The sequence below is a fragment of the Sceloporus undulatus genome, chromosome 4, assembly GCF_019175285.1.
Source record: "Sceloporus undulatus isolate JIND9_A2432 ecotype Alabama chromosome 4, SceUnd_v1.1, whole genome shotgun sequence".
Taxonomy (NCBI): Eukaryota; Metazoa; Chordata; class Lepidosauria; order Squamata; family Phrynosomatidae; genus Sceloporus; species Sceloporus undulatus.
Genome location: NC_056525.1, coordinates 194,265,128 through 194,280,117, shown reverse-complemented (window position 1 = coordinate 194,280,117; position 14,990 = coordinate 194,265,128). Strand labels below are relative to the sequence as shown.

Below are 14,990 nucleotides of genomic sequence, written 5' to 3'. Positions count from 1 at the left end.
TTCACAAATGCATAAATCCCATTTAAATTAATGTGCATGACACAGTATACATGCCATTATTAGTGCTATGTAAGTATTCCTAGTTGATAAACGTTGATATATTGGATGAAATTAATCAACAGAATTTTAGATGGACATTTACAATGTAAAAACAAAGCACAAATGCTTTCCAGAGCACCAAACCAAATATCTGTTTATTCTGTTACAACGTAAACTGTCAGAAAATACTGGACTCTCATATATGGAGTAGAATTCAGACTGGGTAGCGGGTCAGAAAGAATTTTTAGCTACAACTTTTAATGCTTTTATTTTTTTTTTAAAAAAAAAACAACCTAATACAACATTTCATTTCCTGGGCTACTGACAGTATATACTGTATGCTTCCTACCATTCCCCTAGTCCTATTAATTTTACAGTCCAGATAGCAGTAAAGTCTGAGACATTTGCAGTTACTCTGGGATTCACTTTTTGCTATTTTAAACTGACATGTTTTCTCAAAGCAGAGGGATGAAAATCAAGGCAGGAGTCATGGGAGAGCTGAAAATAAGCCAATATTCCTCTAGTTAGGAGAACTAATTCAAACGCTTTTCATACAGTGAAGAAAGGAGAAGCCGACATACTGCCTAGGGAATTGCCAACCTGAAATAAGATATAGTGAAGGAAAAATGTTGTCCCCATTCACCCAATTCAATTTCCCCCTTAAGTTTCATCTTAGACTATTTCACTCCTCTAAGCCTGCCATGAATTTTAAATTATTCATTAATTATTGGCTAAGTTGACACATAAAAGTGGTTCCCTGGAAGATTAGTGTCTGATCTTTATTTCAAGTAAGAAATTATACAGTGATTTGAAAGTCACCAGGCTTTTCTGTCAGCTAATATATATTATTCAAGATATAAAATGCTATTCTAATTCAGTATTTGACTTTTTAACTGAGAGCCAGATTAGGCATGATGGGAGCAGCCATATTTGCTTATTCAGAGGTCTGCTCCATGTTTGCATGGAATGGTTGATTATGGAACAAATCCCTCATCTCCCTTTGAATTTAGCACTGCTCCTCTTCTACCTGCCTACCGTCTTCTTCTGATAAACCTCCAATCTTTAGAATATGTTTCCAGTGGACTTGAAAAATACCTTTGAGCCTGCATCCACACAAACAAAATGTTGATGGATAATTTATTCAGACCAGTTTGTGAGCCTCCTCCAGTTGCGTGTTTCTTGCTTCTTCCTTCCTAGAATTTCCCTGAACCTCTAATCATTGAATAGAAGGGAATATTTAATCATGTCTGGTTTTTTTTCATCAGCGTATTGAATAGCAGCTGTCTTATCCATACCATCCGGGTGGCAAAGTTTGAACTTTAGTGGAGCTATTTAAGGTACAGAACCAATCATGGAGATAAGGTTCAGCATATAGATGACTCCTAAAACCTGAAGCAGATTCACCACCCCACCAATATGTAAGCCACCAGCTACTGCTGACAGAGCCTGCCGTAATGTGCCCTTCTTTTTAAGTCAGAGTGTGGGTAAAACAATCCTATGCATCTCCACCTAAAGGGTGAAGAAGCCCGTTCCTGAAAGAGAAACACCCTGGCCACTGTCACCAGTTTTCACTTCTGGGATAAACTATTTGGATCCAGGTTATGGATGAACCTACACTGTAGAAATAATGCAATTTGGCACCACTTTAAGTGCTGTAGTTCCATCCTATGGAATGCTGGGATTTGTCATTTTACAAGGTTTTAGCCTTCTCAGCCAAAGAGTTCTGGTGTCTCACAAAACTACAAATCCCAGCATTCTGTTGGATGTAGCCATGACAAAGTGGTATCAAATTGCATTATTTCTACAATGTAGATGCATCCTCAGTCATCTTTAAAGTTGTCCCAGGGTATAGCAACACTGCAGAGTTAAAAGCAGTTTAATGCAACTCTAATAGCCATGACTCTATCATATAGAATACTGTCATTTGTAGTCTGGTGAGGCATTCAACCTGATCTGTCAGTGTTCTGTTGCCTCACACCAAACCACAAATTCCAGGATTCTATAGGATACAGTTAAGGCAGTTAAAGTGGTGTCTAACTGCTTTACTTTGGCAATCTGGCTACACCCCCAATGAAATTGTTAATATTCAATGAAAATACACTCATCCCTCCACATTTGCAGCTTTGGCTTTTATGGATTTGATTATTCACGAATTTTATTAATATTTTCTCTCCAGGAATATCAAGGTCCTCCAGTGCAACTCTATGGTCAACTTTACCCAAACGTTGCACTGAAGGTCCTAGAGAGAACACTCCTCTGGGCATCTGCAGCTCCTCCGGTGCAATTCTATGGTTAATGACCAGCAGATGTTGACCATAGAGTTGCACTGTGGAAAATATAGAGATTCCTAGAGAAATGTTATCTCCGGTAAAAAGTGTTTTTGTTAGTTGCGGTTTTTCCACATTCACGGGGGTCCTGTGCCCCTAACTACAGAAAATGTGGAGGGACAAGTGTACTGTAATACTTTGGAAATAATTTCAAAATGTAAGAAAATAATTTCAAAATGTATTGTACCATAGCAGCTGGTAGCTATGGTGGGATACAGACTGCCCCTTTGGGGCGGCCTGCAGGCGCCACAATCCCTGCCGGATCAGGGCCTGAGCAGCCACAGTGGCAGCCCCGGAGGCCACGATCCGCTGCTTTTCCAGGCCTCAGGGAAGCGGCAAAACGCCACTACCCCACGGCCTAGAAAGGGGTGTCCTTGGGGCTTCATGCCCCAAGACACCCCATGGAGCCACTGCTGGGAGAGAAAGGGGCCCACACTAATTTAACACCTAATTTTTAGAATGATTGCACATATAACTTGGACAACAATTAGAGCAAAGGTGTAGGGGGGGGAATACAATTTTTCTATTGCCAAAGCATTTTTTCCATTTGCCAGTTCTGTCTTATGAGACACTCTGAATTAAATACTGGGACAGCTCATGAACTATTCTGATGGAGACAACTAAGCACCATCAACATATTTTCATCCAGAGATTCTTTTTAGTTCTGACATCGTACAAATTAGGAAAGAGGATATGCACAGCAGAGATGTGGTGAAGCTAGTCTGGGAGTCATGATTGAAATCACAAAGCCATCTTCATCATCACAAGCATGAGGCTAATGCTTCACAGTATCTTATAAATTTAACAGTCACTTATATAAACTTCACAGTAACCTATAATTGTTGCAGACGTGCAACATGGCTGACTGAACTGGGCTGTCAATAATGTGATATAAGTTCACCTTTTATGAAAAAGCGGCAGCATTTAACCTTGCAGCTTATGGAGATCTACCTAGTGATGTCTCACTGCAAGGTCAGTTTTTTTAGGGTATTAGTGAACAGGTATCTAGCTTACCTGAAATCTGGATACATGACTGTACCAATTTCTATTTTTTTAAAATTTATTTATTTATGTAGTTCTCTGCTGTGGCAACCTACATGCAGAATATATTCCCCTTGGAGGACCAATTGGTGCCAATACTGGCTTGTTTCCAGTGGCAAGTTAACATTTTTATCAAAGCCTCTGAAAGTGAAAGGTTTTGCTCAAATCTTTATACCCAAACAATTAATTAAACTGTTCAGCCTGCTTAAAGCCTGTGTAAATTACTCCTTATTGTTTTACTATCTTTAAATTCTTATAAATTGATTTTATTTTTTCACTGCTCTAAGAATACAGAGCAAGATGCTGTTTTTATCGTTTTTACTTCAATGTACTTTTGTCTAATCTGTGCGCTGCTTTGAACATTGGAAAAGCGGGATTTTAAAAAAAAGATATTTCTAAGAAGTATTCCATCCAAGCATTTACTACATGTAGGTTTGCTTAGGTCCCATTAAAAAAAAAAAGAGGGGGGGAGGGAGAAAGAAAAGAGAGAAAATAAAAGAGCTAGATCATATGCCAGTATTTCACTGGATGTGTTGACGTAATTACTTTTGGGGATAACTGGAAAATTTCAAGTGGAAACAGCCTAAATAACATGAGTCAGAATGCTGTTGGGGAGATGTGTCTTTGTAAGTGGACTTAGAACTGCAGGAATTAGAATTGGGCAGTTCTATAACATCTGTATTCAGTAAGGGACTGCTGTTATATTATTACGTAGGGGAGCTGACAAAGCGACTGATGTGTATTGGTTCCATTGTGTACCCAGACCCAGCTAGGGGGTGCTGTTGTGCACAGGCAGAACCTGATGTGCTCTAGAACACTCTTGCTGGTGCATTGTTATATATCTTTGTAATTCACTAATAGACTTTCTTGGCATCCCCGCTATGTAACTAAGTATACATAAAGTACATAAGGTGGACCATTACAGAGGATTCAGGCCATGGTTAATAGTGCTAAACCATGAATATTATCCCCCACCCCACCCCATAACAATCTTTCAGATAACGAAGAAATTGCTGATCTTCATATAATACGTTCAACAGAGGAGAAAAAACAAACCAATTTTTACTTTTGTTTTTATTTTCTTTAGAATATTTTAATATTGAAGCCCAAATTATTATTTTCAAGGGATTTGGAAGGGTAGAGAGCAAACATGTAGACAGAACAATTATTTTCCTTTAGTTTATATTCTTGTGATCAGTTACTTTTGTATGCAACGTTTTCTTTTCCTTTCCTTTTTTTTTAAAAAAAGAAAGACGAACAGCACCATTGATGAAAGCATGATCCCTGATTTCTAAACCAAACACTGTCTCTTGAAAGGAACATAAATGTTAAATGTTTCTTTTCACTCAGTCACATTTAGTCAGGTAATAAAGCAAGCATAACAGTAAACCGTAGCAATGCCATTGAAATCAACTCCTCCTTCTGAGAATGTGAAGAATTTGTCCTATGGGAATATATTTTTATTCTTTGGTAGAGGACTGAGAGGAGGTTTGTTTTTCGCTATATGTGGATGCAAAATATCCATGTATGGGAGGGATACCCTAACCCATACAAATGTATATTCCTCATGCAAGTCAGATATGGGTTGATTTTGCATTGCTCTTATCCTGGGCAGGAGAAATACTACCCTAAAAAAGGCATTGAGTGGCTAGTGTCAAAGAGATGTAAACATTCAAAATACTGACAAATTAAAAATAACATATACAAAACCCAGTACCAAAAATGTCAATCGATTTAGGTATTTGTAAAGCAGAAAAAATAATAATTTTACAGCAGTACAAGAGAATTATGGCAACAAAGTAAAGCACTTTTCTTGTAACATTCATGAACAGTACAAATACAACAAAGTATTCTACAAGCTAAATTATCTTTTAACTATCAAATATAGTACAAAGCGAAATATGTGCTATAAAAGCAGCAGCTCCTTTAAATTAGACGAAAAATACTATTTTTGTTGGTTTTACAATGCAAAGTATGATGACTGAAGACAACAGGATTCCTCCCTTTAGACTCAGAAGCATTTAGCAACACAGGTCCGTGATAATCCACTGGAAAATATAATACTGGTAGGTCTTTCCCCCAGTGTTGTACAGAACAACTTCTACCAGACACAAAAAGTCACTCAGTGTCGAATTCATGGCATCACATAGGTAAGCTAAGATGATCCTGTTAGGTGGCATTTCTGAGCTTTTATGATGAGTGTTTATCCTGGGCTTTCACCATACTATGCAAAACCAGAGATTATAACAATTTCTCTGAAATAGTGTGCGTGTTTTTAAGAACTGCAGCATAAGGTCATTTCACTTTAGAAACTGCATTATAAAGCACCAATATGCACCAGTTTACAAGAAACTGAGCAAGAAAAATCCATGGTCCTGAAAATAGAATTCAGTAATTCACCCTGACAACACATACCACTTTAAAAAGGTAATCTATAGTACAGAGGAAATACATTTTTGCTTTATGGCTCAACCTTTCCCCCTGCTCCCTACCCCCGATTAATTAATTTCATGCACTAAACCATACAGGGTAAATGGAATACAAAATTAGGAATGTTCACTTCCTCAAACCTTTACATAATTTCAATAAAAGGACTATAAAGGGACTATAGGATTTGAGTTTAGAAAAGTATTGGCAGGAACACAAAATGCACATAGCAAATGCCCAAACATTATGTACAGACCTTAGAGATGTGTGAGTAAAAATATTAAGGTGGAAGAACACAATGGAGACCTTTAATCTCACTTTCAAAAAGTGCTGGAAACAATGCTGGGAAAACTGGAAAAAATATCAATTTTATTCTTTATAGATGGCTGGGGATATGTAAGCAATATTTCTCAACCAAGTTATTTTTGCATGGTTTGACACTGAAGATAGAAAAGGAGCCTAATACAATTTGCACATTATACCATCTCTTGTTTTAGATTATCCCTGATCAGCACTCTACTTACTTCTTTTCAGATTACATGGTAATTGTTTTTGTCAAGCTATGCCAGTAGTTTTACCCACTGCAACTACATTGTAAAGTGTGAATGACAGTGTTACATTTCCATATACCCACGCCTGAGAACCAGACTGGGTTCCCAGATACATCTACACGGATACTGAAAAAAAGATGGTGCACACCATGCATATTTGTTGCAACAAATACTGGTATATCCATAGCAGATGTGTCTGCCATATAAAATAATCCCATGTTGGAATGGGGAACATTTTTGTGAACATTTTTTCCTTCTGCAATTCATTCTATGCATAGCCAGGGCTAGATCAGCATGAAAGTCCTGCAACTACAAGCAGTGAAACCATCACCCCAGCAGAACTAGGTAGCACTGGTCCAGCTGCCCATTATGCCTATTCAAGCTGAGGACTTTCTTTGCTCTCAGTGGCACCATCAAGTTGATAAATCTATCACTAGCATGTTCACTAGAGAAGTCCTCATTAACTGTGACCATGCGAATCTTTTAAGAAAAAAAATCACTGAAATAGCAGCAAATTGTGGAAATAATAAATAGACCTGAAAATAAATAAATATATATATATATATATATATATATATATATATATATATATATATATATATAAAAGGTTAGAAGATAGCTTTCACAGAGCTTGGGAAAATCACTTTTGGGAGGACTGGCAGCATGCATAATCTCTCATCTCTTATTCAAAAGAAACAGTTTTCCACAGCTATCCCCATGTTTGAGCAGCTTTCAAATAATGTTCCTTATTTCAACCTTTGTCTCATATCACCTCAGAATTCTACAGAGACAGCTTGAGATCTTCTGTATATTTTTTTAAAAATGGTATGTGAAGAGATGCAAGTGTTCTCTTTTCTTTGAAGAGCCCATAATTTCGATGAGGAGCAGGATGAATATATTTAATAGTTAAATAGTGGAACAATGTGAAAAGACATGTGACACAAAGTGCTAGTGCAACATTCCCAACCATAACCACTCCTCTGCAAAGTTATCAGCTAAGTTGCATTCTCCTACCACCCATCCCTGCTATCTCTTCCATAGTTATACCATGTGCACTGATCTTGAGAGATCAGTGGCATGGCCCTGAAATTTGGTCAAAAATGTGGATAAAAAGACAAGGGAAACACAAAATTAACCAATCATTTGCTTTCTTCTAGACAAGGAACAATTATTGTAAGCCACTACTGCCACCATCAGGATGTTTCTAAATAGTAAACATAATTACAGATAGATGGAACATCAAAGAGCAGTGGCTGAAAAATTGGACAAAGATGTAAAAATATCTAGCACCATTTTTCAAAAGCCCCTTTTGAAGAACACTTTCTCATATGCTAAATAATTCAACTGCCACCATGCTACCCTCACATGTGCATACACACATCATGGGAGAAGTGACTTCCCTATCATTAGCCATATCTTTAGTGCCAGATCCCTACTGTGAAACCACATCTGTGAGTTTAAAATTGGGTTAGCTGCAATCATGCAGAAAGCAGAGGGTGTGCATTGCATTTTTTATTTTAAAAAAACAAAACAGATGCACAGGAGAAGGATGCCAAAATGCCCTTTGCCTGCTGCTCATCTCTCTCTCATACTCAAGATATGCACACAAGCATTGTGGATTGCACAAAAACTTAACAAAATGGCAATGCTGGCTAAAACAGTGAGTTGTAGTTAAGCATGAAAAAAATGAATTGTTTGTAAGCTCTAAGCTAGATGTAAAACCTAGTACCAAAGTTGAACAACATGAGTTTAGTAGGAGAGGTTGTGAGAGGGTAAGACAGAAATTTTAAGGCCCTTACCCACGTACCACTTTCGTTGTTAAAACAAGACATCAATGTGTTTAAGGAATAACCATATTTTAAACCATGCCTATCTGATACAACTACTTCCAGCTTGGCTCTTACTCCAACCTTAACGAAAGTACGACAAAACTTCCTTTTAATATTTTCTTAGCCATAACACAGATGTCCTCTGGAGAAAACAAAGCAGGCCCCCAAGACCTGAATCACAATCCTGGACATCTTTATCAAGAAGTAAGTCTCTGAGAATTTGAGGGGCCTTATTCTCAAACTACAAGGTGTAGGACTGTAGCCATAAGTGCTTCACTTTCACTAGATTATGTCCTGACTTCTATGGTAAGCTTTTGAAACTACCAAGATGATGTTTTTCCATATATCACGCCTTAGTGTAATTAGAAGACCTTACTGTAGCTAAATCCTGTTGCTTGTGTTCATTTTGTTAAATAAAGAAAATACCTTGTGTTTATCAAATATAATCCAGTGTTGGTAGGCTTTAACTGAAATGGGATTTTATCCACTGTGTTCAATCATTATAGCAAATTCTATGTAAAAATCCTCTTAAACTCAATTAAATATGCAAGCACATGCTTATTTAACAACAGCTCTGTTTTGCCATTTTGAACATTAACAAAATATTTTTTCAAACATGTATTTTGAAAAAAGAAATCTCTTCAAGGGCATCTGAAAGTGCTGAAAATTTGTGTGTCATTTTTTCTTCTACAAAAGGAGTGCTTTTGATCTACAATATCCCATTGTATGACCAGTTCTGGTAAGACAATCGTAATCATCTAGTCCTCCCATACTTTAGAGTATCAAAGCCATCTGTTTGCCATGAAAACAAAACAAGAATCCCACTAGACCTTTGGCTAAAGGAATGTAAATCCTCTCTATGCTAATCCATTAAAATAAGGGGGGCAGAGAGAGAGAGAGAGAGAGGATTGCAGATTTTAGATTAAATATGGTCTTACATGAACATAAACATAATTAACCAACACTAGAACCTCTCTAAATGCTTGGACTAAATGTATTATTTAGTAACAAAATATGATAAAGCGCATATGGAACATCACTGTATATTTTAATTTGATGTTCATTTTTATCACCCTCATTACATCAACACTTTGGAATTTAAAAGAAAAGTCAATGCAGCACTGTTTATTCCAAACAATAAATTATTAGTATTGGGAGATTTTAGAGCAGCACCTTGCTATTATAAATCTTTCAGGGGAAAGGGAAAGGATTTGCCTATTTTTTTTTCATGGGTTGCCAGGCATTAGGTTAGTCAGATTCTACTGTGTGGGTAGGAATTATGTATTTCTCTAATGTTTACTTCATTGAGGTGGTTAAATTCACATGACAGCATGCAAGTAACTTCTACTCTACATTTGATGTACTCTTTAGCAAAAAGGGGAGGCAGAGTCATTTTTTAGATAATCCAGTATCTTCTCTTCTCAGGCTCCACATTTGTATCCCTTTCCAAACATTTTCCTTATTGGCGAAAAGAAGCTGGCAATTTCTAGAGCTCTCCTCTAAAGGCCTGGTAGCTATTATGTCTGGAATATCACTATCAACATAAATCAATATTAAATACAGTATCGAAAGTTAAAAGATGCAGTATTTTTTTTAAAAAATCTCATTGCTCTAACCGGCCTATGCAATACGTGTAGAGTGAAATCGCTCTAACACACTAACAACACACACACACACACACACACAGAGAGAGGGGGGGGGGTTATAAGCAAAACTGACAAAGTAATTTAAAATATATCAACTTGTAAACATATTTAAAAGGACTGTAAATCACATTTCTTTTTTGCTTTTTTGGATGTACAAAGCCAGATTTTTTTTAAAAAAGAGTTAGTTTCAGGGTATTGAAATGGTATCACTGCTCAGAACATGGGTGTTGCTTATATATTATGGTCCATATACATATATATGTTGAATTTCTTCCTTCAGGAGAAATTTGTAGGTGAAGTTTGGGGAAGATAAATGAGTAAATACATTATAACAGCTGTAGTTATTCCCCTTCCAAACTTCTAAAATCATGCAGATTCCAATTATCACAGGTAATCCTTGACACCTGTCTTAATTAAATCTCCTCTCATACAACTTGTTATAAAGGGATCAAAATTATCAATATCAGGATGTCAAAAATGTCTCTTTCCTTTTTGCTGCCTATAAGTCAATCATGGATGGCAACTGTGGCTTCAGGAACACAATAACTATTATGGTCTACTATTGCAAAAAGAATACAATTCTTTCCCATTGCCTTTTCTTCACTGGCTAGAGCTTCCCTGCTTCTCTGCCCTCTGTTAGGCACAGAGATTTGGAGATTAAGAATTTTGCATTTAGTTTACAGGAAGATATGTTGTGTTTATAAATGGTAAAAAGAATGTTCTGCACTTTGTGCACATAAACAGGTATGAAAATGCAATTTTGCTGAACGTTTAACACAGTAAGAAAGCTTGACATGTTTTAACTGGGCACATGATTCAAAGGGGTTGTTCTTACTAGGGAGAGCCATGCAAGCAGAAATCTGTAAATTCTAAACAGAGCTTCCCCTATTAATATTTTGTATCTGGATACAAAATAGCCTTATATATTCCAGTTGTCCCACCTTTCCTTTGCTGTCCGTGGCTGATAAGGGATCCTGCATCTCTGGTTGAGATTCTACCGCACAACTAAACAGGCGACACATAATTTTGAAGGGCCTATGCAGTCATCATGGCAGAAGGCGCCACAGCCTTTGCACACTATCATGGCTTTCAGCCTGCAAGAGCACTTCAGTTCCAGCTCATCTGCACTGCTGCTGTCAGCAAATTTCTGAACTGGAATCTGAGTGTTCTGAATAGATAGGCTCGCGGCTGTGTTTGAACTACTTCCTAACATTCCAATGGATTTTTCAATTGCAGATGCTGCCCTTTTGAAGCTTGTGCTACCAAAGTGTATCGTAGGATAATTTCCACAGAGCTGCTGCTGCTGCTGCTGAGACGGCGGCTGCTGTTGTTGCTGAGTCTGTATTTTCTGAGCAGTTAATTGGGCAAAAGGCTTCTGTGGCTCAGAAAGTAAATAGGAAGGGAAGTCGGCATTTTTCAGCGCAAAGGCTTTCAACTGTTCTTTCACTTCGTTCTGATCGTAAGAAGCTTGTTTCATGCCCAGCTCACAGCTGCTGCTTAAACCTTCCTCAAAAGAAACAGGTTCAGATTTTATATTGCTACAGACGCTTGCTGGCTGAGACCAACTAAGTCTTTTAGTGGTTTCCATAGGAACTGCCGGTTGCTTGTGATCTGATGGAGCTTCTGCATTGGGAAGAGGAGGAGGAGGTGGTGGTGGTGGTGGTGGTAGAGGGGGAGGAGGATGTACTAAGGACTTACTCTGTAGAGTCTGTGAGGCACTCGAGATGTCATCACCTTCCTTAATCTGAATATTAGAGGAAAAAACACTAGCAAGCCTCAGTTGGTGAGGAGCTGGGGACATGCTGACCTCTCCCAATGCCTTCTGTTCTAGGTGCCTGCTGAAAGCAAAGGTGTTGCAGCCAGATGGGGCCTTTACGTTTGCCTGCATCAGAGCTGCTGTAGTAGGAATGGGACCTCTGGCAGTCACTGGCATTTGGTAGAAATGTTGTCTATGTAAGGTGCTGGCTTCTGCGTGGAAACTGCCATTTTTGTCCACACTGAATAAGTTCTGTTGGAAACTGCACGCAGGCAATGGCCTCTTCTGCTGCTTGATCTCTGGGCTGTGGGCAATCCTGCTCTGAATGGTATGTTTGCTTGGCCATTCTTGCTTAAACAGCTGACCATGTCCAAGTTGATTCATGCTGGAAGTGATGATACAGGGGCCCACTTTAACATCAGCATCTACTGATGGTTTCCCAGGCTCACATTTAACATCCCCTGCTATTCTGGCCACTCTCTTTTTGGGATGGTTCTCACGTTTTCTGATTTGTAGTGGGGCTATGCTGCCTGCAGCAAATCCTCTGCCATCTGGGTTTGGAGAGTTGGAAGGATTTTCAGCTACATTTCTCTCAGCTGCTGCTGACTTACATACTGAGGTAGTCTGCAAAGGCAAGGGAAGCCTGTTAATTTCTAACTTGGCTCCTAACCTGGGCTGTGGCAACACTTTCTCCAATGGCAGGTTGCCTTGCAGTAGCTGTGTCACAAGAGGATTGTTGGCTTCTACCGATGACAAACGACAGCTTGTGCTTCCAATATTTGTAACTTTTTTTAATGTTTCTGTTGTCAGTGACAAAGAGTTTTCCATGGAATTTGGAACAGATGTCTTGGAGCCTTGTGCAGTCTGTGTATTTGTGGTGATGGCTGCAGCCTGGAGAGGTATTTCAGGTCTTGGAAAATCTTCAGTGTCCATCCTAAAGCATTTGTCAGATTCATTAACTTCTGACTTAACAGGCATTGCAATGCTTGTCACAATGTTACTTGAATGCATTTCATTCATATGTACGAAGTTTGAAGGCTCTGTTTTGACATTTTTTAAACAGTTTTGCTCAGTATATTCCTTATGCTTATTTGGGTTATGATGACCGATGAAAGACGGGTCAGTGTTCATTGCTTCATCCTCATTCCAGCAGATTCTGCTATTAGAGTTATAAGGGTTGGCACAGATATTTTCTACTTCACTTTTGAAAGCCAAAGGACCTCGCAATTGTTCCGAAAAACCTTGGCCAGGAGAAACATCCTCAAGTCGTTTATCCTGAGGCACAAGAGGCACTTCTCGAAGACCGGTGCATGCTGTCTGCAAATGTTTGCCATCTTGCTTTGTTGGAACAGTACTGAAGCCAGAACCATGCTCAAGATTTTCATTAGTAAGCAACTCTGGCCTGCTTATTACAGACACTTGAGGACATGCTATATTTTTTAAGGCAGTTTCTGTCCTAATGGGCTTCGTCTGCATATTTGTGCTGTTTTCAGAGGAAATACTCAGTGACAAGTTTGAATTTATAGTTGTTGTTGTATGGTCAACAATGACTTTACAAGGTATAGATCTATTCATAGGTGTCTGTGCGTAACCTCCTGAGGATTTTCCAGACATATCTAAATGATTTCGCACTCCAGAATTTCTCTCCATGACATCAGAACCCACTTTGGTGGGATTTTCATAAGAACCTACTGTCATCATATTACCTGCAAAAACTGAAATGGAAGTCCTGCCGATAGGATCTGGTACTGGAAGTGCTTCATTGCAATGTAAAGTTGCCCTAATTGGGGTGGTATTTGACAAAGAGCATGGGTCACTGGATCCAGTTATGGCTATCTTATCAGAAGAATATCTATTTGTTGATCCCACTGGAGGAATCAAAACAGAGCTACCAACCAGATGATTTGGCAAATTACTTGAAATAGTTGAAGTTGGCACGGTGGTATATTGGCTGGAGATGGCATTATTGGCATTGCTGCTTGGCATTGGCAATCTTTTTTCATCTAAGGAATTTGTCAAGACTGTACTATCTACTGTGGCTGGAGCAGTGGGGTTCTCAACAGATTTTGGCAGGAGAGCAATGCATGGAGTGTCAGCCCCATGGATGGATTTCATCATGGTTATATTGCATGCCTTTGTATCTGTACTTTCAATAGACATTAAGACGGAGGACTTATCAACAGAAACTGCAAAGGAAAGTTCCTTAATTGCTCCTGACATAGCAGTGCTACACACAGACATGGGTACTGAATTTTTATTATATAGCACTGACACACTGTTACTTTCTGTAGAGGTAGATGAAAGCATTTTCTCACACAACTGAGACACAGGTATATTTTCATCAGAATTGTGAACAGAGATGTCAGTACTAGTTTCTGGTAAAGTAGTGGCATTAAGTGACTGCTGCAATAAAGCAGAAGCTTCACGGAGGTGAGCAGACTTGTTGCTAGGAGACCTGCAGTTAGGATTAACTATAATTACACCAGTAGAACCTTCAATTTTTGTTTCAGAAGAAGCAGGAATCTCCACTGTTTGTGGACCTTCCTTGGTGGCATGTTGAGACTTGGTTTCTTTATTATTCTGGAGCAAGTGGGCTCTGGCTTGGTGTTTTGCAAACAATTTGGCCTTTGTCTGCTCCTTGATATGTGCCAATGTCCTGGTTTTTCCTCCTTCACAGGGGCTCCCTAAACTGCCAGACACGATGCTTGCAGCTGCAGCAACTGCAGCTGCAGCTGCTGCCTCCCTTTGGGCTCGAGCTTGTTGGGCTCTTGCTTTGATATCTGCCAGCGTTCTTGCCCCAGTGTTCCTCCCACTGCTGACTGAGGTACTCTGAGAAGCTCTAGGTTCTGGTTTGGAAACAGGCTGGCTCTTGATGATAAAAGGTGGGCCAATTTTTGAAAGCTGAATCTGAAAAGAGGGGAAAAAAATCAAATTAAAGAATCCTTACATGCAATTCTTGTTTTTATAGCTCATAAAAGACTCCACAGCAGGACAATAGAAAATCACCATCTAGTGAAAGGACAAAGTTATTATTATTATATACACTTTACTAATTAACTCCCATCATTAATGAACTCTGTCACTAAAGGAGAAAACTAGTTACCTGTCAAGAGAAGCCCTTCAATGTCCTATTATATATGCATACGCCTAGACAGAATCCAATGCTCTGCTTCCATATGTAGAAGTGGGTGAGGGTAACCCCCTTCTCTACAATGCCCACCACCATATCCCCTAATAATCTGCTCCTGACAGAACACTTTTTAAAATAGGTTTTCAGTGGCATAGAGGGTTGCAAGGAAAAGGAGAGAAAATTTCAACACTGCTATCAGTCTAGCATTCCACCTAGACCTTTGTGTGTATTAGGGTAGGAAAAA

General features: G+C 38.8%; 2 protein-coding genes across 11 annotated transcripts in view; both read right to left on the bottom strand.

Annotated features, from left to right (window-relative positions):
- SPIDR (scaffold protein involved in DNA repair) overlaps window positions 1–14,990 on the bottom strand; it is a 1,328,422-nt gene that overhangs the window by 1,034,769 nt on the left and 278,663 nt on the right. The gene's annotated exons all lie outside the window — the stretch shown is intronic.
- ASXL3 (ASXL transcriptional regulator 3) overlaps window positions 9,990–14,990 on the bottom strand; it is a 166,835-nt gene continuing 161,834 nt past the window's right edge. For all 10 annotated transcript variants that reach the window (XM_042463164.1, XM_042463162.1, XM_042463160.1 and 7 more), the window contains one exon: window positions 9,990–14,523. In XM_042463164.1, coding sequence (XP_042319098.1) covers window positions 10,855–14,523 — 3,669 coding nt within the window. In that variant the 3' untranslated portion in view covers window positions 9,990–10,854. The remainder of the gene's footprint in view (window positions 14,524–14,990) is intronic.